The sequence below is a fragment of the Pelobates fuscus genome, chromosome 7 (assembly GCF_036172605.1).
Source record: "Pelobates fuscus isolate aPelFus1 chromosome 7, aPelFus1.pri, whole genome shotgun sequence".
Taxonomy (NCBI): Eukaryota; Metazoa; Chordata; class Amphibia; order Anura; family Pelobatidae; genus Pelobates; species Pelobates fuscus.
Window position 1 is genome coordinate 169,545,338 of NC_086323.1, and position 21,639 is coordinate 169,566,976.

A 21,639-nucleotide genomic window follows, 5' to 3' on the forward strand; every position below is an offset into this window, starting at 1 on the left:
ATGTGGTTCCCCATGCAAGGGTTTTCCTTACTGACTTTACAGGGGTTGTACAGTAGGGGACTACATGGGGAACTTAACAACCAAGACATTTCTCCCACCATGCACTGCTGTACGAGAGGGATACTCCCATTAGAATATCCAATTAAGTGGATTATCCCTTCGTGCAGCAGAACTGGCTTTTTACATAAAAATATATAACTTTTACATTATTCATGCTATTATACCGAATGACCGTTCGGCAGATAGCTGGGGTCTGAGCGCATACTTTGTGAAAGTCCTGCTCAGATCCCAGGACATTTAGCCAAACGCCGCACGAAATACACTTAAACATACATTTCTCATCAAAGGCACGAATAGACAAGCAGGGATAAACTACCGAAAGACCGGTGCTCCCGAACGGCCTGGAAGTCCAGCAGTATTCGTGCCGTCGAGTAGCCGATTTTAGTTCCAGGCACTCAACGACAAAATACCGCTGGGCTAACAAAGGATCCAAAATGGCCGACCGCCGAGTGGTCGTTATCCAAACGGCGGCCACCCTGAACATCCATTAACTACCGAAAGATACAATGTTGCAATACTTAATGGGAGCCACACAACCTCCTGTGTGTGGTCTCCCATTCGGTAGTTTGTCCATTTCACAAACAGTGTTGAAATTCACTGTTCGTGAAACTACTGTATGAATGCTGGTGGCTTTCGTGCCGCCAGCATACGAATGCACTCGTTCGCATCAAATACAGACAAATGAATATACTCAGTACAGATAGCCTTAAAGCTACAACATCACATTAATAGAAATACAGTCTTAAGTGGCTAGTTTTGCCACAATGTTTATTTGAATTCTCACTGTAGTTTTGCATTTATAGCTTGATGTTTGTGTCTGATTGGTGGAATTACATTGTTTACTTTTGATAGACCCATGTTTGGTTAATAGTCCCCTTCTTTGTTTTATACTTTACTAACTGGCTGCTATAATAATTCAAGGACGTTTCCCGTACTTTCTGTTATTCCAGAAAACTGATTTTTGGCTACGCAGAAGATAACTGAGAATCACGATCCTTTAACAGAGATAAAATAATGTCATTTACGGAATGATGGGCTGGATTTATGGCCCGCAAGACGTAGTGCTTTGAAAATGTGTTAACTTTTGATTGGTTAAATCACGCCCTTAGACCAGAATACACTTTATATTATGTTGCTACGCATTACAATTTTTGCCAGCCTCTCTGAACCTACCACCTGTGTGTTTGTTGTTCATTGGTGCTCCCCAGCGCTGCAGAAGGGTTCAGGTTAAAGCAAAGATCTCTAATTTGAATTCCATGGCATAAGGGTCTATCTTATATACGAGGGTCTTCACCACTGAATAATTTTCTAACTCTGATATTCTGCACGTTTTCTTAGTTTTAGTGTCTGCTTTGTTCTTTTTACTGCAAACATCACAATTTGACCTACCGTATTTCTTGCTAGATTTACTTTTCTTGGTGTGAGTGTAACACCTCCCTCCTGTATTGCAGCAAACCGCAGGTCGTCCTTCAATTTTGAATGCCTTCGCAGACAAGACAGTCAGGATGATCTCCCCCTGCCTTCTACTTTCCATCACCGAGCTGCTCTGCCATTACATTTAATGCAGCAACAGGTAAACTAATGCTATGAATGGTGTACTATGTAACATTTATTGACAATATGGGATGCAAAAGATTCAGAAGTGTAGCGCTTTTAAATACGAAAGGTTTACCTTAATAACAGTGGTTATGGTAGTTTTATAAAGTTCCAATTTTTCTTTTTTTTTTGTCAATCTTTATTTTATTTGTGCATAATAAGAACACATAGGTTTGCACTGCCACGACAGCTGGTGCAGACAAATTCGCAAACACATGATAACATTGGTATGGCATCGAGCACATTTTTTTTTTTTTTTAAAGAGTCAAATTATGTGATTGGTTAAAGCGATACAACAGGATTAACAGGGCAGTGCTGAGGCAGTGTCAATGACAGTGTTATCGGCATACCCTGTACTGGTTGTTATTGCAGGCTAGGATAGAACGATTACTCAGTTGCTTATTATTTAATATAGGCTAGGACCAGGCTATGGCATATAAAAACTGAACAGAGGCGAACTAATAGGGTTCTGTCAACGTTAATTGCATCAGGCTAGGTTTAGCAAGTAACTCGATTAATATGAGATGGAGCCTATACATCAACATTGCGCCTTGCCATATGTGGTGCTTCAGTAGTTAAGCAATTAGTTACAAGCACTTCCCCGGACCCAGATCAACTAGCAATGCCTCCCACCTCCCGGGATAAAGACACAACAGTATTAGCTAGTTAAGTGCAGATCCCCATATTCCTGACTAGTGGCTGGTAAAAACGACTGAGTCACTAAGCACCCCCTATATGTTGGCAGTCTCTTATATTTAGACAGTGTTTTATGCTTGCCGCTGGTATTCAAGGTTACAGTCATGTTCATGTTCCGCCGGTTACTCCGGTAGGAGTAGTAGTGGGGACGCCGGATTATCCAGTGGGTTGTGGAGCATTGTTGTGCCCATTCGCTTGTAGCCTTGTGGATGTTGTCCGCCCGTTCCGCTTTGCGGCTTGGTGGAGAGACTGTTGCTTTGGGTCTCAGTGCCGGTAAGAGGGTAAAGTAGCGTTGTTGCATGTAGGTCATACGAGTCTCTGCATTATCGGTGCCCCCTGTGAGTTTATTGCAGTCCAGATGTAGGTTGGTCGTTAGTTGGCAGCGCGTTCTCACCCCAGGGGTGGCTGTGAGTGGTTAGCCTTTCTTTGCTTGGGTGCTTTGCTTGATCGCTATAGTAGTGGCTTGTTGCTTGCCATAGTAGACGGCGGACCAGCTTGTTCCCGGAGGTCGCATGGCTCCCTTCTGGCTCGGGGAGAAGGCATGCCCTCCCTCTGGCCTCGGCGCTTCTGTCATCCGCCATTTTAGTTGAGGCGTTTGGGCCACAAGACTGGGTGGTAATGTGCCTGGCCCCGGGTTGCGCTGTCTCGGTCTGGTTCCCACGGTGCGGACCGGGATCACCCCCAACGGTCCGGGGGGGGGGGGAACGGGGCCAGATCCACCTGGTTGCCGTCCTCTGGTTGGGTCCGTTTGGCAGGATAGTGGGGCAGCAGGCATCAAGGGACTCTCCTCCTGGGGATTGTAGCTCGGGGAACCAGCCTCACCCTGGATCCAGTGTCCCCTGTACCCTGAGGACATGCGCTGGCGGTCCTTGGTATGGTTAAAAATCGTCGTTTTATGGCTATTTAGGTAGTAATTTGTAGGAGCTGAGCTGCCATGCTGCCTTCCAGCTCGGTGGTCCGGCCCCGCCACCCCCCCCCCCAAGTTACAATTTTTCAGACCTAAAATAGACGCAAAAAATACCATATGGTGCAGTGTATAAATAAAAACATAGTAATGATAAAATGGAGTTTAAAAATAAAACACTCACAAACAGGGAGCTATAAAACCTAGCTCCAGTGCGGATCGCTTCTGGGTCCATTTAGGCGACCCACCCCTATCTGGAATGTGTGTTCCGTCCTAAGGGAAAGTATATAGACACACAATAGGGTAGTACAGTAAGGTTAAGAAATATATGAAAATAATATATAAAGTATATAGACACACAATAGGGTAGTACAGTGAGGTTAAGAAATATATGAAAATAATATATAAAGTATATAGACACACAATAGGGTAGTACAGTGAGGTTAAGAAATATATGAAAATAAGGGAAAGTATATAGACACACAATAGGGTAGTACAGTAAGGTTAAGCAATATATGAAAATAAGGTTAAGTATATAGACACACAATAGGGTAGTACAGTGAAGTTAAGGAATATATGAAAATACACTTATTTCCATATATTCCTTAACCTTACTGTACTACCCTATTGTGTGTCTATATACTTAATATATTATAACCTCACTGTACAACCCTATTGTGTGTCTATGTACTTTCCCTTAGGACGGAACACACATTCCAGATAGGGGTGGGTCGCCTAAATGGACCCAGAAGCGATCCACACTGGAGCTAGGTTTTATAGCTCCCTGTTTGTGAGTGTTTTATTTATAAACTCCATTTCATCATTACTATCTTTTTATTTATAAACTGCATCATATGGTATTATTTGCGTCTATTTTAGGTCTGAAAAATTGTAACTTTGTAAAACTACCATAACCACTGTTATTAAGGTAAACCTTTTGTATTTAAAAGCGCTACACTTCTGAATCTTTTATATCTTGTTGGTGTTTGTGGAGAAGTTACACTTCTTGGTGTCAGCTGCTATTATTATATATACTGTTTGGAGACTATGCTCTTAAAAAAATAAAAAAAAATAATAATAATTATAAATTTGTATAAGCGCTAATACCCTTTGTCCTTTTTCGACTTCCAATATGGGATGCAAGTCTAGCTAGAATATATTGTATACGCGTAAAACTCAAATATAAGAAAGATGCCCAGATAACCTGTTTGTAAGGAATCTACATATGTTTACATTCTGTTTTGTTTGTTTTTTGCTTTAATGCATTATATAACTACCTGGCTAATATGAGGCATGTGTATCCCAAGGAGCATTACTGGCACTCTCCTCTATGTAGCCTGTATTTCTGACCTGGGCAGAATAACGTATTGTGTAGGAGGAAGTGCTGTGATTTAGATTTCCCCTGTGTAAGACAATAACTCACAGGATCCCTAGTAGAAAAAGAGTGGCGTGCACTTGTCATCACAAATCATGTTTATGACAATGTTTACACTCAGATAGTATATATTCATCTTCCTTCTCACCCAACTTGGGTTTCTGGAGATGACAGGTGTATTTTAAGGTTAGTGGTATTGTAATATGTGCTGTTTTTGCAAAATAAAAGACTACATATGCCGCAGTGTTCATGAAAAAGGTAGGGTATTGCTTGAATAAAAAAATATCCTGCAAATCCTCCTTTCGAATGCCACAATGTATTATAGTGCAACTTGGCAACATTGAAACACAATAACACTTGATCACTAAGTACCGGTATCTTTCACAAGGTTGTACCCCAATTTACAGGAAATGGCAAATCCCACAAACAGAGGTTCTAGATCTAGATAAACATATTGCTGGCCTTAGCGTGGCCAGACTTAAAGGGACACCATACATTCTGTATCCCCTCTGTAATGATACAAGATAGCTTCTCCCGAGTTACTAAAAATTGCATGAGCTATTTAAATCACATTTTGCTCCTGAAAAAGACATAGGTATTTGTAAGGTTTAATTGCTCTTCAACATGGTTTGACATAATTAGATATTATTTTACCTCTGCTCTTCCCCAGTACATAATAGGCGCCACGTATCTAATTCAGCCTAGGAAATAATTGTCACTTTAAATTGATATAAGCGGATTTCTTGTCATTTCCTCTGATATTTACCATGTCTTGTAATTGGTTTCTAAAAGCAAGTAATTACATTTTACAATTTATTGCTGCCATAAATCATTTGTCCCCTTGAATACACCGGCAGCATTCTTGTTTATTTGTAATTGGTCCTTCTCAGTCTTCATCAATTACAGTTTCTGGCTGAAGTTTGCCAGCAGTGTTATCGAGGAACTGAAAATGAGCTGTTGTTTTGGTTTTTTTTGGCATTCTTCACACACTTTCACTTGTTTATATTCTTGATTTCCTTCAGGACATTGTTAATTTTATATTTGGAGGAAAAGGAGCCCCGTTTCCATGACTACTTTATGTGCTTGCCTCCATACTAAGCATTCAAGCAGTGTGCTGGGACATGAAAGGGTGTTTATTTCACATCATTGAAGTGTTTTGAGTTTTTTTTTTTTTTTAAAGGAACACTATAGTCACCTACATTACTTTAGCTAAATAAAGCAGTTTTAGTGTATAGATCATTCCCCTGCAATTTCACTGCTCAATTCACTGTCATTTAGGAGTTAAATCACTTTGTTTATGTTTATGCAGCCCTAGCCACACCCCCCCTGGCTATGATTGACAGAGCCTGCATGAAAAAAACAACTGGTTTCACTTTCAATCAGATGTAATTTACCTTAAATAATTGTATCTCAATCTCTAAATTGAACTTTAATCACACACAGGAGGCTCCAGCAAGCTATTAACATAGCAGGGGATAAGAAAATATTAATTAAACAGGACTTGCAATAAAGAAAGCCTAAATAGGGCTCTCTTTACAGGAAGTGTTTATGGAAGGCTGTGCAAGTCACATGCAGGGAGGTGTGACTAGGGTTCATAAACAAAGGGATTTAACTCCTAAATGGCAGAGGATTGAGCAGTGAGGCTGCAGGGGCATGTTCTATACACCAAAACTGCTTCATTAAGCTAAAGTTGTTCAGGTGACTATAGTGTCCCTTTAACCCCTTAAGCACAACGGGGGGCTCTGTAGGTCACTATAGTGCTAGGATAACAGCTTTATTTCCTAGCACTGTAGTTTTCCTTTAATCCTAATTGCCATAAAACAATAATAATGTCTGGTATTCTTTGAGTGATTTTAAAAAATGAATATTTCATCTGATACGAAAACTGATTTACAAGAATAAGCAGATTTATGGAATTGCCTAATTCATATCCAAATTTCAGTTACTGCTTGCTACAACATGGGATTTTTTTTCTATGTCCAATGACTTACTTTGCACAATTATGAATCAAATAGTCCTGACATCCACATGAAACATGATACAAGCTCACACTAGCCGTTCCTGGTTGTGTTATCTCTTTTCTTTCTTTGTTGTAGATTATGGCAGTTGCTGGGTTGGACTCCAGCAAAGCACAAAAACATTCTCCATGTCGTTCAACACGATCATGGGCCACCCCACCAGCCACCCCAAACAACCGGGACCGAACTCCTTTCTACACACCTCTAATTCGTGTAGACAGAGCAGACTCCAAGGAGCAGATGAATGGAAGTCTTCCATCCTTGCAAAGATGTTCATGGTACACTGATGATTCTGATGTTTCATACCGAACGTTTACACAATCCAACTTAACTGTACCAGAAGACTTCAGGAATAAACAAAGTGACAAACAAAGGAGTGCGGACAGTTTGGTAGAAGCGGTAAATATCAGCTTTTCTTAACATTAAAGAACTTAATAATTTTCAAATGGTATTGCCAAGATCTATCAATCCACAAAAATGAAAGAACCTGATATTTTTTGTCTCTGTTCCTCATTTTGTCAGTCAATAGTGACGTAAAACAAACCAGAGCAAAAGCTTAATTTGTGATTTTAAGCAGCCACTTGCACGATCTTCTAACTTTGTAGCAGATTTTTTCATGCAAGCGAAAGAGTTCAGAGTAAACCAAAGCCAAGCAAGAGTTAGGACAACAGAGTTTATGCAGGTCGAGCAAGCAAGTCTAAGTCAGAGTAGCAAAGCAGAGATGCATTGTTTAGAGACATGCTTAGAAGATTACCATCCAGGTACTCTAGATGATATACAGCAATCATGATATCTAGTAGAGTACTGGAACAAGACACGCGAGAGGCAGGACTATAAAGCCAACACATAGCAAGATGACCTGACCTTGTGAATACAGACGATGCTGGTTTAACATTTACAGGTCAGATAGGAGTGTTGACCATACCGCAAGCACGACAAGGGCCAACATTCTCTGCTATTCATTATAAATAGATTACCGCTGCAGATTAGCAACATTTCCTGAAAATCACTAGATTTACCTGCACATTACACATTCAATTAAACAAACCTGGGGGGAATTCAGAAGAAGATCACACCAAATGTGCATATTTGAATCCTGGGCAGGTGTCTTTATGGGATTTAAACCATTTGTTTATTTTTACCAAATATTAAAATAGTTATCAGACACCAAATATACCAATTTCTATCAGATCTGTTCAAGAAGAAAGCATATTTTCTAAATACGGTCACCTCCTTTTTGTTGGCCAATAACCACACAAGCAAGTGGTGGGCAAATCCTTCTTAAATAGTTAAATTGAACAAGGAGGGAGGATCTTTGGACCCAATGTTAACAAGGTGGGACTGAGATATGTGGTCTCTTTGATTGCACACTACAGGAAGCCAGTGAGCAACACTATTTATTATTGACCCTCACACCATCAATGTTCCAAGTGTTTTGATTTATTGTGTAGTTATCTGGTGCTGCACCCTGATTGGTTGAACAGTACATATATGTTAGTGGCTGCCAGGTGTATGGTTTATTATTCCTTCTGTGTGATTAAAGGATCACTATAGGGTCAGGAAAACAAACATGTATTCCTGACCCTATAGTGTTAAAACCACCATCTAGCCCTCCTGGTCCCCTCATGCCTCCATAAATATAGCAGAATCTTACTGTATTCAAGCCTGAGCTGTAACTCTGCATGCTGTTTGCCTCAGAAAAACAAGTAGTCTGCAGACATCAACAGAAGTGGTAGCCTGATCCAATCACAATGCTTCCCCATAGGATTGGCTGAGAATGACAAGGAGGCAGATCAGGGGCAGAGCCAGCATGATTCAAACACCGCCCTGGCCAATCAGCATCTCCTCATAGAGATTAATTGAATCAATTAATCTCTATGAGGAAAGTTCAGTGTCTGCATGCAGAGGGAGGAGATACTGAATGTTTGGATGCATTTTAGGCAGCCATGACCCAGGAAGGATCTCTAACAGCCATCTGAGGAGTGGCCAGTAAAGTTATCACTAGGCTGTAATGTAAACACTGCATTTTCTCTGAAAAGACAGTGTTTACAGCAAAAAGCCTGAAGGTAATGATTCTACTCACCAGAACAAATACAATAATCTGTAGTTGTTCTGGTGACTATAGTGTCCCTTTAAAGTAGATAAATGAGTAGTAAATCAGAAATACCGTATATACTCGAGTATAAGCCGAGTTTTTCAGCCCATTTTTTGGGCTGAAAAACCCCAACTCGGCTTATACTCGAGTCAGAGTCTGTATTATGGCAATTTGCATTGCCATAATACAGACTGGGGGGAGAGGGGGGCTGGCAGAGCTGTACTTACCTTTCCTGCAGCTCCTGTCAGCTCTCTCCTCCTCTGCCGGTCCGTTCAGCACCTCGGTCAGCTCCCAGTGTAAGTCTCGCGAGAGCCGCGGCTCTCGCGAGACTTACACTGGGAGCTGACAGAGAGAGCTGCACAGACCGCGCGGAGGAGGAGAGAGCTGACAGGAGCTGCAGAACAGGTAAGTACAGCTCTGCCAGCCCCCCTCTCCCCTCACTGAACTGCCACTGGACCACCAGGGAAGGAGCCCCCCTCCCTGCTATGTATCAAGCAGGGAGGGGGGACGAAAAAAAATATATAATAAAAAAATAAGAAATAATAATAAAAAATGTATAATAACAAAAAAAAGAGGTATAAGGACAACTATGGGAGGGAGGGGGGGGGGATAAGGACCACTATGGGAGGGGGGGGGATAAGGACCACTATGGGAGGGGGGGGGGATAAGGACCACTATGGGAGGGGGGGGGATAAGGACCACTATGGGAGGGAGGGGGGGGATAAGGACCACTATGGGAGGGAGGGGGTGGGATAAGGACCACTATGGGAGGGAGGGGGGGTATAAGGACCACTATGGGAGGGAGGGGGGATAAGGACCACTATGGGAGGGAGGGGGGGGATAAGGACCACTATGGGAGGGAGGGGGGGTATAAGGACCACTATGGGAGGGAGGGGGTGGGATAAGGACCACTATGGGAGGGAGGGGGGGTATAAGGACCACTATTGGAGGGAGGGGGGGGATAAGGACCACTATGGGAGGGAGGGGGGTATAAGGACCACTATGGGAGGGAGGGGGGGGATAAGGACCACTATGGGAGGGAGGGGGGGGATAAGGACCACTATGGGAGGGAGGGGGGGTATAAGGACCACTATGGGAGGGAGAGGGGGGGATAAGGACCACTATGGGAGGGAGAGGGGGGGATAAGGACCACTATGGGAGGGAGGGGGGGTATAAAGACCACTATGGGAGGGAGGGGGGGTATATGGACCACTATGGGAGGGATGGGGGGGGATATGGACCACTATGGGAGGGATGGGGGGGGATAAGGACCACTATGAGAGGGAGGGGGTGGGATAAGGACCACTAGGGGAGGGGAGGGTAAGGACCACTAGGGGAGGGGTGAGTCAGGACCACTGGGGGGGGGGGTGAAGGAACACGGGGGTGGGGAGGTAAGGACCACTGAGGGAGGAGGAGGGGAAGTCAGGACATATGGGGGGGGAGGGGTCGGCAAAATGTTTTTTGCCTACGGCGGCAAATATCCTTGCACCGGCCCTGCACACACTGCATTCACACACTGCATTCATACACACACACACTGCATTCATGCACACACACTGCACTCATACACACACGCTGCACTCATACACACACGCTGCACTCATACACACACGCTGCACTCATACACACACACATACGCACACACTGCATTCATTATACACACACTGTAAATAAATATTCAATTAATATATATTTTTTAGGATCTAATTTTATTTAGAAATTTACCAGTAGCTGCTGCATTTCCCACCCTAGTCTTATACTCGAGTCAATAAGTTTTCCCAGTTTTTTGGGATAAAATTAGGGGCCTCGGCTTATATTCGGGTCGGCTTATACTCGAGTATATACGGTAGGTATATTTTGCAAACAAAGTCTGCATTTTTGCCCCTGATCCCAGATTGTTCCAATTTATTTTGGCAATATTGGTTACATTTGGGATTTATAAGTGTAAATGGTTGTGCTTTGCTAAGCAGACTAGTTAATAGGACACTATAGACACCAAAACAACTTTAGCTTAATGAAGCAGTTTATGTGTATATATCATGCCCCTGGGGTCTCACTCCTCATTTCACTTCAGTTTAGGAGTTAAATCCCTTTTGTTTCTGTGTATGCATCCCTAGCCACACCTCCCATGGCTGTGAATGAATGGTTTCATTTTCAACCAGGTGTTAACTCACTTTAGAAGTTTGTATCTCCTGCTCTGTAATTTTTACTTTACTCACATACAGGAGGCTCCTGCAGGGTCTTGCAAGTTATTAACAGAGCAGGGGATACGGAATTTTAAATTAAACAGAATGTGCAACAAAGGAAGTGTAAACATTAGATCAAACTTTACAGAAAGTGTTTAGGAAGGCTGTGCACATTACATGCAGGGAGGTGTGACCAGGCTGCATAAACAACGTTTTTTGTTTTTTTAAATTCCTAAATGACAGAGAATTGAGCAGTGAGGCTGCAGGGGCATGGTCTATACACCAAAACTGCTTCATTAAGCAAAAGTTATTTTGGGGACTATAGACTCCCTTTAACTTTAAAGGAATGCATTCAAATTATTTTGTTCTATATCACAAATGGTTTGGGCTGCACCTTACTTATTGAAATACAGTCTTTACAGAATTGTGAATAATTTTTTGATCCTCATCTATTTTACATCTCGCTGATGTTTTTTTTAGGTACTAATATCTGAAGGCTTAGGCAGATATGCCAAGGATCCCAAGTTTGTGTCGGCCACAAAACATGAGATTGCAGATGCATGTGACATGACCATTGATGAAATGGAAAGTGCTGCAAGTAATCTTCTCAATGGAAGCATTCGTAATGGAACAGCAGGGGGCGACATGTTTCCTATTTTAAGTAGGCAAGACTATGAACTCCAAGACTTTGGCCCTGGTTACAGTGATGAAGAACCAGAGGCCAATAAAGAAGAGGAGGACTTAGCTGATGAAATGATATGTATAACAACTTTATAGTATTTAATAAAAGGAAAAAAAATACTCTGAGATTTCTAGAAACACAAAAAAGTGCCTCACAGTCTATGATGCATGGCACTAGTAGGCGACTACTCAAAATCTATGTTGTCACATGTGGACGAAGCCATGGAGGAACGTGATGCAACAAAAGGAGAACATATACTTCACTTGAATTTCTCTGCGACAGAATGGCTGCTTTCAGAGCGGATTACATTTCCACAGTGTACGTTTTTCATATTTGTTTTGGGAAGGTACCAAACGAAGCATTGTATTAATGCAGGGCAGAGGGGGGCTGTTACAGACATGTTCAGAAGTTAAGTGTACCAAACGTCAGAGGATCAGAAATGCAAAATGTGATTTTTTTTAAACATTTTTTTGGTGATGACAATCAAAATGACCTCGTCATTACCCTCAGCCATACATATCTTGTGACATCCTCATGTGCTTACCAAATTCCGTCCATTTCTGATTATGGTTTACTTCAATCATGTCAATGCCAAAAGGGACCACCACCAACAATGCTCATTGCTTGCTAAAAAAAAAAAACAGCAGCAAAAGGGTAAGCCCTTTAGAAGAGCATATGTTTCAATTCTGTGCTTAAGAGATTATTAAAGTATAACCAGGGTTAGTATTTCTGAGTTTTGTAAGATAGTTTATATGGCAAATATATATTTTGAATAGTCAATTTTTTGACTGTTAAAATAAGGGCAAATGACACTGGAATAACTTGCGTTCGTGTGAATGCAGCGGGAACCAGGAGGACTCTGATGGCCATTTAAAAAATGGTGAGCTAGATTTTCTGTAAATGATCTGTATTATACTCTAATTTGTATTTGTAAAGAGATGTTCTATATTTTGTAATCATTGTATGGTAATTGAAATTCAGCAATATTAATGGGTTCTAATTTAACGTAGTTCTCCATGAAAAATGATAAATACAGATATTTTTTTCTGAGGCTATATATAGGTCTAGGACAATATATAAATAGTTGCAAATGAGGAATTAAGTTAAATACTTTTCAAATCAAAATTTATGAGACATAAATCAGAGTGCAAAAGATTTTTAAGAAGTATTTTATGTCAAATATAATATATATCTTTTAATAAGATATGCAAATATTAGAAATTCTATGGAAATTAATTTTTGAAGTGTTTTTTTTCTGTTTTCTTTTTAAAATTAATCTTCAACCAAAAAATAATTTTAATAAAATTGACTGAATTGTTAAAATTGTTAATTTTTGTTTGCAACATTACAAAACGTGTGAATGTCCTTAACATACGTCATAACCTTTTGCATATCTGTTTGGAAATAAATGGTAAGATTCAGTTAATTATTTTGGGGATTGAGTGTGTGCTTGGTATAGAGAGTTTCAATAATATATTCCTAAACCCTAAGATTCTGATTCCGTTTTTCATTACATTACAACTTGGCAGGTGTGGCTAACTGCATAGTTATAATATTGGCCTGACTGAGGACGATATTGGTTGTAATTAAGCAACAGTCGTAGTGCTACCTGTTCGCCACCCCTGAAGGTAGGAAGCAGTACTGTCCCAGTGTTTCATTGGGTGGACAGTGCTCCTATTAAATTAAATATGCTGCAGAACAAAATCTGTAATGTGTATTATTTATAGACAGGTCCTAGTTATCGTGTGACCAATATAACCCATACCATTTGGCATCCTCTGCCCTACAAGTACTTTGTCCAGTTATTATCGGTGCATCCCATCTAGCTGCTATTTCTTTTATACAATCTATAGAAACTGGGTTATTCACCAATTGTGAATTGTCTGAAATTGAAACCAAATTTTAGGCCCGAACTGATGAACTGGAATTCTACCTAACTGGAGAACTTTCCAATTGGACTATTCTGGCCTAAAAATTACAATTAATTTTCACTTAAAGTAAATAACCCCGAGTGACTTAGTGGTTATTTTAGAAAGAGAAAATATCAGCAATAGATGTCTACTGCTAACTGTACAATAGTTAATAGAGCACAAATATATACTTGTTGTCTTAAGTTATTTTTATGCTTTATGAGAAGTTTAAAGGGACCCTATAGGCATCCAGACCACTTCATCTCATTGAGATTGACTGGGTGCACTGTCCCTGACCCCTTAACCCTGCAACTGAACACCATATTTATGCTTTTTTGATTGGTGGCTCATTCTGCATATTTGAAATCTTTTCCTTAAAAACCTGAAAAAAGCCGAGATTTAGAATAGGCAGAGATATGGAAGATTTGATGTGGAGTTGCAAAGAGTGACAGTGACGAAGATATTTATCAAAGTATCCTGTTCTGCAGTGTTGTAAAGGTGTAGTTATCACTAATGAAACGCTATTTAATGTCACCTTCATTGCTTCCTTGTAGAGTTTTGCACCATTTATCAGAGCATTATACTTTGATGAATCTCTCTCATTTATCCAGCTCAGATTTAAAGTACGGTATTTGAATGGCTAGATGGCTTCTATGACCTGTGACATTTTTAAATTAGCATTTATTTTAAACACAATTTATAACTTGCACATAAAACAACAACAAAACTTTAATTTTATCCATGTGTCAGGGACACACAAAAATATTATACATCAACTCATTCATCCTAAGGAGAATTGTAAGTTTAAGAAAAATGTATAGTATGCCTTTTCTGTCAAACGGCTGGATGAGGAGAAAACCAAGAAGCAGTAACTTACTGGGGTAATGTGGAGATGGGGCAGTCCAAAGGGGCAAGGCAAGTAGCTAGGTCAGACAGTCAAAGGTCAAATATCAGGCCAGCAAGGACCAAAAACGAGACAGGTCAGGGGTAAGATACCAGGAGATCAGGAACAGAATTGTAGTCAGATGTCTACAGCAAATAGCACAGAAAAACTAAGCTAATGACAGGTAATCGGTTCTGGGTTTAAGCTGGTTGCCTTCACAAAGCCTCTGCTGAGCCCCTGTACCACCCTCTGTCTCTTTATTGTATTATAGTGTTTGGGACTGCAATGGGGAACTTTGATATAATCCTAAATGGGCAAACACCCCTGTCATAAGCATATCATCAGAGGCTATTTGTTGAGTGCCATAGATCTCCATGTATTGAACTTTATAAATTACATTGGGATAGTTGTACAACCTCCATTAATAGATGCTAGTTGATCAAAACATATTTTAGTTGCCATGCACCTCCTTTTAATTAAAGCTGGAGGTCCATCTTAACATTATCACGCTATGTTGGAATGTGTGATTTCTGTAATGCTTGCAACGAATGCTGTAAAATGCTGTAAAATCTGGATTTACTCAGTCCGACTTTGAAAGCCATTTTGTAACACACAGACTGCTCAGAGGCCATGTTGTTAACACGTTGTGTTGACTTGCCTGTCATGCCCCATGCTGAAACTTGACATCTTTATTACATTTAACAATTGAACTTAGCCATACTTTAATTTAATCTAGCTTACCCAGGTTTTTATTTTTGTTTTAGTTTTTTTTTTTTTTTTATACAGACCTAATATTTGTATGCTCTATTGACTATTGCAGCATGCTATAGGTGACTATTTCACTGGAGTACAAGAAAACATTTTGACACTAGAACATCTAATGCCCTTAAATTGTGAAAGGGTAATCCAATGTTGTGCATTCTCTCAAAATCCGTTATAGATACTTGGCTATAGATGGGATTGTACCTATAAAATATCACTTTATGTAATCTGAATGCACTGTATAGAATGCTAAATTGTTGATATTAGGGCTTACTTGAACAGAGTTAGCGAGAAACAGAACCGTGGATGAATGAATTATGAGAAGGATTATGTTTTTGTCTTTTTATTGGGTTGTTTGCACAGGTCCCAGAGATATCAAGTCAATCACAAAATGCATAATACCTGAATAAACTGATTTTCTATGATCACGTGTTGTGTGGTTGTCTGATACTTTACAAATATAAGAACTGTTGAGGATTGGTGTATTACAAAAAATCAAATATGGAAAGAGTTGGCCTGGTACCCTTCCACATCCATCATGTCCTTTCTTCATTAATACATCTCACAATTTATTCCACCACGTTGGTGGAGGCTAACATGTCATGGTATTAACAGAAATAGTAATAGGGGAGAGAAACTCAATAGAGGTTAGTGAATTCATTTAAAAGAAGCAACACAAGGTAAAGTATGCATACATAAACTAATCCTAATAATGCTTTGTGAACTATTAAAGGAACACTATAGGGTCAGGAACACAAACATGTGACCCTATAGTGTTAAAACCACCATCTAGCCCCCTTGGCCACCCCCTTGCTTCCCAAAATATAGTAAAATCTTACTTTTATTTAAGTCTGCAGCTGCTGCCTCTGATAGAAACATAGAATGTGATGGCAGATAAGAACCATTCGGCCCATCTAGTCTGCCCAGTTTTCTAAATACTTTCATTAGTCCCTGGCCTTATCTTATAGTTAGGATAGCCTTATGCCTATCCCACGCATGCTTAATCTCCTTTACTGTGTTAACATTTACCACTTCAGCTGGAAGGCTATTCCATGCATCCACTACCCTCTCAGTAAAGTAATTCTTCCGGATATTATTTTAAAACTTTGCCCCTCTAATTTTAGACTATTTCCTCTTGTTGTGGTAGTTTTTCTTCTTTTTAATATAGTCTCCTCCTTTACTGTGTTGATTCCCTTTATGTATTTTTTTTTTTAATTCTTTTTTTTTGCGGGTATTTGAATACAGAATTTTTCAGATCGTGTTAAAGAGATTTTGAACAACATAAGGTACATTTTCAATATATAGTACAATAACACATGCATTATGTTAACCCTGTTTTAGGTTTATTTGTTTGCGCCATGGTAGGTGCGGTTCGGTCTGGAGGTTGCTTGCTAAGTGCGGGGTGCGCCCTGATCTCTTACCATATTGGGCATGTCGATTGTTCACTAAGGGTGCTTGTGCTAATAAGATGTCGCTTGGTCAGAGGAGCAGTCGGCAGCCTACTTCCTCTCCCTATACAACCAAGCATTCTGCTAGCATTTGCTGCTGCTCTATTATATTGTCTGCCTACCTTTAAGTCATCAGAAATAATCACCCCTAAATCCCTTTCCTCAGATGTTGAGGTTAGGACTCTATCAAATATTCTATACTCTGCCCTTGGGTTTTTACGTCCAAGATGCATTATCTTGCACTTATCCACATTAAATGCCAGTTGCCACAAGTTTGACCATTTTTATAGTTTACCTAAATCATTTGCCATTTCGCTTACTCCTCCTGGAACATCAACCCTGTTACATATTTTAGTATCATCAGCAAAAAGACACCTTACCATCAAGACCTTCTGCAATATCACTAATAAAAATATTAAAGAGAATGGGTCAGATCCTTGAGGAATGGGTTCAGATCCTTGAGGTACCCCACTGGCGACAAGCCCATGCTTTGAATATACTCCATTGACTACAACCCCCTGTTGCCTGTCACTCAGCCACTGCCTTACCCATTCAACAATATTGGAATCCAAACTTAAAGATTGCAGTTTATTGATAAGCCTTCTATGTGCAACAGTGTCAAAAGCCTAACTGAAATCTAGGTAAGCAATGTCTACTGCACCACCCTGATCTATTTACCCAATCAAAAAAATCAATAAGACTAGTTTGGCATGATCTCCCTGAAGTAAGCCCATGTTGTCTCTGATCTTGAAATCCATGTGATTTGAAATGTTCAACATCCATTACTTTCCCCACTACTGAAGTAAGGCTTACTGGCCTATTGTTGCCCGACTCCTCCCTACTACCTTTCTTGTGATCGGGCACAACATTCGCTAACTTCCAATCTTCTGGGACTACTCCTGTTAACAATGATTGGTTAAATAAATCTAGTAATGGTTTTGCTAGCACAACACCAAGCTCTGTTAATAACTTTGGGTGTATTCCCATTGACTTATTTGTCTTTACTTTTGACAGCTGAAATAGAACGTCTTCCTCTGTAACCTCACATGTAACAAATGACTAATGTGTCCTTTTTTCTAACTTTCCTTCATTTTCATCTGTAAATACTGAAGAAAAATATTCATTGAGGCAGTCAGCTAGACCTTTATCCTCTTCTACATACCTTCCATCTTTTGTTTTTAATCTAACTACCGTATATACTCGAGTATAAGCCAACCCGAATATAAGTCGAGGCCCCTAATTTTACCCCAAAAAACTGGGAAAACTTATTGACTCGAGTATAAGACTAGGGTGGGAAATGCAGCAGCTACTGGTAAATTTCTAAATAAAATTAGATCCTAAAAAAATTATATTAATTGAATATTTATTTACAGTGTGTGTATATAATGAATGCAGTGTGTGTGTATGAATGCAGTGTGAGTGTGTGTGATGCAGGGTGTGTTTGTGTATGTGTTGCAGAGCCTTGGTGGGGGGGGGGGCATTTTTATTATTATTTTAATATTTTTTTTTGTTATTATTATTTTTTATTTTATTATTATTTTTAAATATTATTTTATTTTATTATTATTTATATTTTTTTTCGTCCCCCCTCCCTGCTTGTTAGCTGGCCAGGGAGGGGGGCTCTCATTCCCTGGTGGTCCAGTGGATGGGCTGTGAAGGAGGGGACTGGCAGAGAGCATTTACTTACCTTTCCTGCAGCTCCTGTCAACTCCCTCCTCTTCCGCGCCAGTCCGGTCAGCTCCCCTGTCAGCTCCCAGTGTAAGTCTCGCGGCCGTGCGGAGCATTGCCACGGTAACCCGTGGCAACGCTCTGACCTCGCGGCTCTCGCAAGACTTACACTGGGAGCAGACGGGGGAGCTGACCGGACCGGCGCGGAGGAGGAGGGAGTTGACAGGACACATGTAAGGTATACAGTACAGTTTGCCATAAGTGTGTTGGCCGCTAATCTTATACACTGACCTATATAGTGGCCTATGGTGATACATTTTGTGGAATCGTCTACTTTAGAGTCTCGTTGCAGCTCGGCTTCAGCCGCACTTTGTTCCAGTTCTTAGGGCTTTCTGCCTAATCTTATAGATCATTCTGTCTTCCTCACTTTTTTTTTTTATAATTACTAAATGCTAACTTTTAGTTTTTTACTATTTTGACCACAAATGCTGAGTACCACAGTGGTTTCTTAAATGTTTTGCTTTTACTGACAAGCCTAATGCAATTCTCTGTTGCCTTCAGCAGTGCACCTTTTAAATAATCCCATTTCTCTTGGACTCCCTTTAAATTGCTCCAGTCTGATAATGACTCCTTTACACATATTCTAATTTTAGAAAAGTCTGTTTTTCTAAAGTCTTAAACTTTAGTTTTTGTGTGGTGTGACTCTTCTTATATTAAACCACACTGACTGATGATCACTGGATCCTAAACTTTCCCCTACCGTAATATCTGATATCAAATCTCCATTTGTTAACACTAAATCTAGTATGGCCTCTTTACGAGTTGGCTCCTCAACGACTTGTTTTAGAGACAATTCTAGTAGGGAGTTTAGAATGTGTGTGCTCCTGGCACAAGCAGCTGTTTTGGTTTTCCAATTCACATCAGGAAGATTAAAGTCACCCATGATAATAACTTACCCCTTCATTGTCATTTTTGCCATTTCCTCAACTAGTAGATTATCTAAATCTTCTATTTGTCCTGGGGGCCTATAAATCACAGCTACACGAGTTACTGTGTGATTACCAAATTCTAACGTAACCCAGACGGACTCTATGTTCGCCCCACTAACTTTTATAAGGCTAGATTTTATGCTATCCTTCACATATAGGGCCACCCCTCCCCCTTTCTTGACTTCCCTGTGTTTTCTGTATAAAGAGTACCCTTGTTTTGCGATATCCCAGTCATTTTTCTCATATACCATGTCTCAGTAACAGCCACTAAATCTACATTATCAGTTTGCCATTATTGCCACAAGTTCATGGATTTTATTCCCTAAACTGTGAGCATTTGTAGACATGACTCTAAGCTTCTCATTTGTTAATAAACTTGCTACAGTAACCTTCTGTCATTGTCCTTGTTTTATCACCTTTTTGTCCGTCCATCCCCCAGTTTAAATACATCCTAGCAAAATCTCTGAACTGCTCACTGAGAACATTTGTTCCCTTTTGAAAAAGATGCAAACCATCTTTTTTGTACAGTTTATTTCCATTCCAAACAGAGCTACCATGAGAAATGAAGCCAAATCCTTGCTCCCGACACCATTTACCAAGCCACACGTTAAAGTCCCTAATACGCATCCGCCTGTCGTTCTGAGTGTTATGCACAGGCAGAACTTCAGAGAATGATAGTGTGGAAGCAACCTGCCGTATATCATTGGCAAAAACACTACAAACTTCCTTTACCTCTGAAACCTCATTTATATAACAAAAAGGTACAAATAGCTAGTAATACATTATATAATACAAATATTAAACCAAAGAGCAGCTACATACACAGATCAGCGACTTAATGAGTAATAAACTCAGATTAGATAAATAGGTATGTGCGCTTTAAATATAAAACCTTAACAAATATAAAATTAATATAAATCTTTTAGTAATAACCACATATATAAAAGCTTTAACCCCTTAACGACGAGTGACGGACGAGGTCCGTCATTCAGGGGAATGCGTTAACGCCGAGTGACGGACCTCGTCCGTCACGCGGTAAAATTAACCCCAGATCACCGCAATCGCGGCGATCGTGGGGTTAATGGTGCTCCGGTCTGCCTCTGCATTAGAGGCAGACCGGGAGCACCGGATTCGGCTGCCCCAGTATATGTGCCTGCTCTGACAGCATGCCAGAGTGGGCACATGTGCTTAGTATACTCACCTCCGCCTCCCTGCACTTCCGGGTTCAGTGTGAAGTGCAGGGAGACGGATCAGTGTTGATCCTGCCCCCTGGTGACAAAAAATAAAATTTATTTAAAATCCCACCCCCCTTTACCCCCCTTTACCCATTTTAATAAAAAATTAACCCCTTCCCTGCCAATTGATCACTGACTACAGTGATCAATTGGCAGGGATTACATTTTACTATGATCTGATTTTTTTTTTTAACCCCTGAGGGTTAATTCTTTTTTTTTTAACCCTCAGGGGTTCAATTTATTTTATTAATGAATTTAAATATTTTAAAATTATAAATTTAGCTAGCTGGGGAGGGTGGAAGTTAGTGGGGTATTTGGGGATTTAGTATTAGGCTAACTAGGGGTTAACGTTAAAAAAAAGTTTAAAAATAAGCTTTAAAAAGTTAAAAAGTTAAAAAATTAAGTTAAAAAAAAGTTTTAATAACGTTAAATAAGTAAAATAATAACAAATAAATAATAAATAATTAAATAATAACGTTTAATAAGTAAAAAATGAAAAAAAATACACCCTTTACCCAGTCCAAATAAAAATTAACCCCTTCCCTGCCAGTCGATCACTGCCTACAGTGATCAAAATACAGATCACAGTATTATACTGTGATCTAATTATTTTTTTTTAACCCCTGACGATTAACTTTTATTTATTTTTTAACCCTCAGGGGTTAAATTTATTTAATTAACTAATTTAAATATTGTATAATTAAATATTTTGCTAGCTGGGGTGGGTGGGAGTTATGGGAAAATGGGGAATTTACTGTTAGTGCTGCTTACTGCTAGTTAGGGGTTAACGTAAAAAAAAAGCTTAGAAAAATGTTAAATCTGTAAAAAAAAGTTTTACGAAAGTTTAGGAAACTTTAAAAAAATTAATAAGCAAAACAAAAGTTTAAAAAATAGTTTTAAAAAGTAAAAAAAAAGTTTTAAAAAGTAAAAAAAATACATTTAATAACGCTCATTACCACTACACCTGGTACAAGGTCTCCTGTATGGCACTGTAGCTTCACGAAATAGTGCCATAGACATACAATGGGGGTGTTCTTTTACTCAGAAGACTTAGCTGAGCATAATTTGGGGGGTTTGAACTTAGTGGCACATATGAAATATACAAAATGCCCAGCAAAAATGCAATCCGTAT

The 21,639-nt window shown here is 39.8% G+C and overlaps 1 protein-coding gene across 1 annotated transcript in view; it reads left to right on the forward strand.

Moving 5' to 3' along the window:
- The window catches only part of CACNA1D (calcium voltage-gated channel subunit alpha1 D), a 319,738-nt gene extending 305,033 nt beyond the window's left edge, over positions 1 to 14,705 (forward strand). The window contains exons 47-49 of the mRNA XM_063426916.1: positions 1,512 to 1,633; positions 6,728 to 7,048; positions 11,411 to 14,705. Coding sequence (XP_063282986.1) covers positions 1,512 to 1,633; positions 6,728 to 7,048; positions 11,411 to 11,707 — 740 coding nt within the window. The 3' untranslated portion in view covers positions 11,708 to 14,705. The remainder of the gene's footprint in view (positions 1 to 1,511; positions 1,634 to 6,727; positions 7,049 to 11,410) is intronic.
- Positions 14,706 to 21,639: the final 6,934 nt, after the last annotated feature.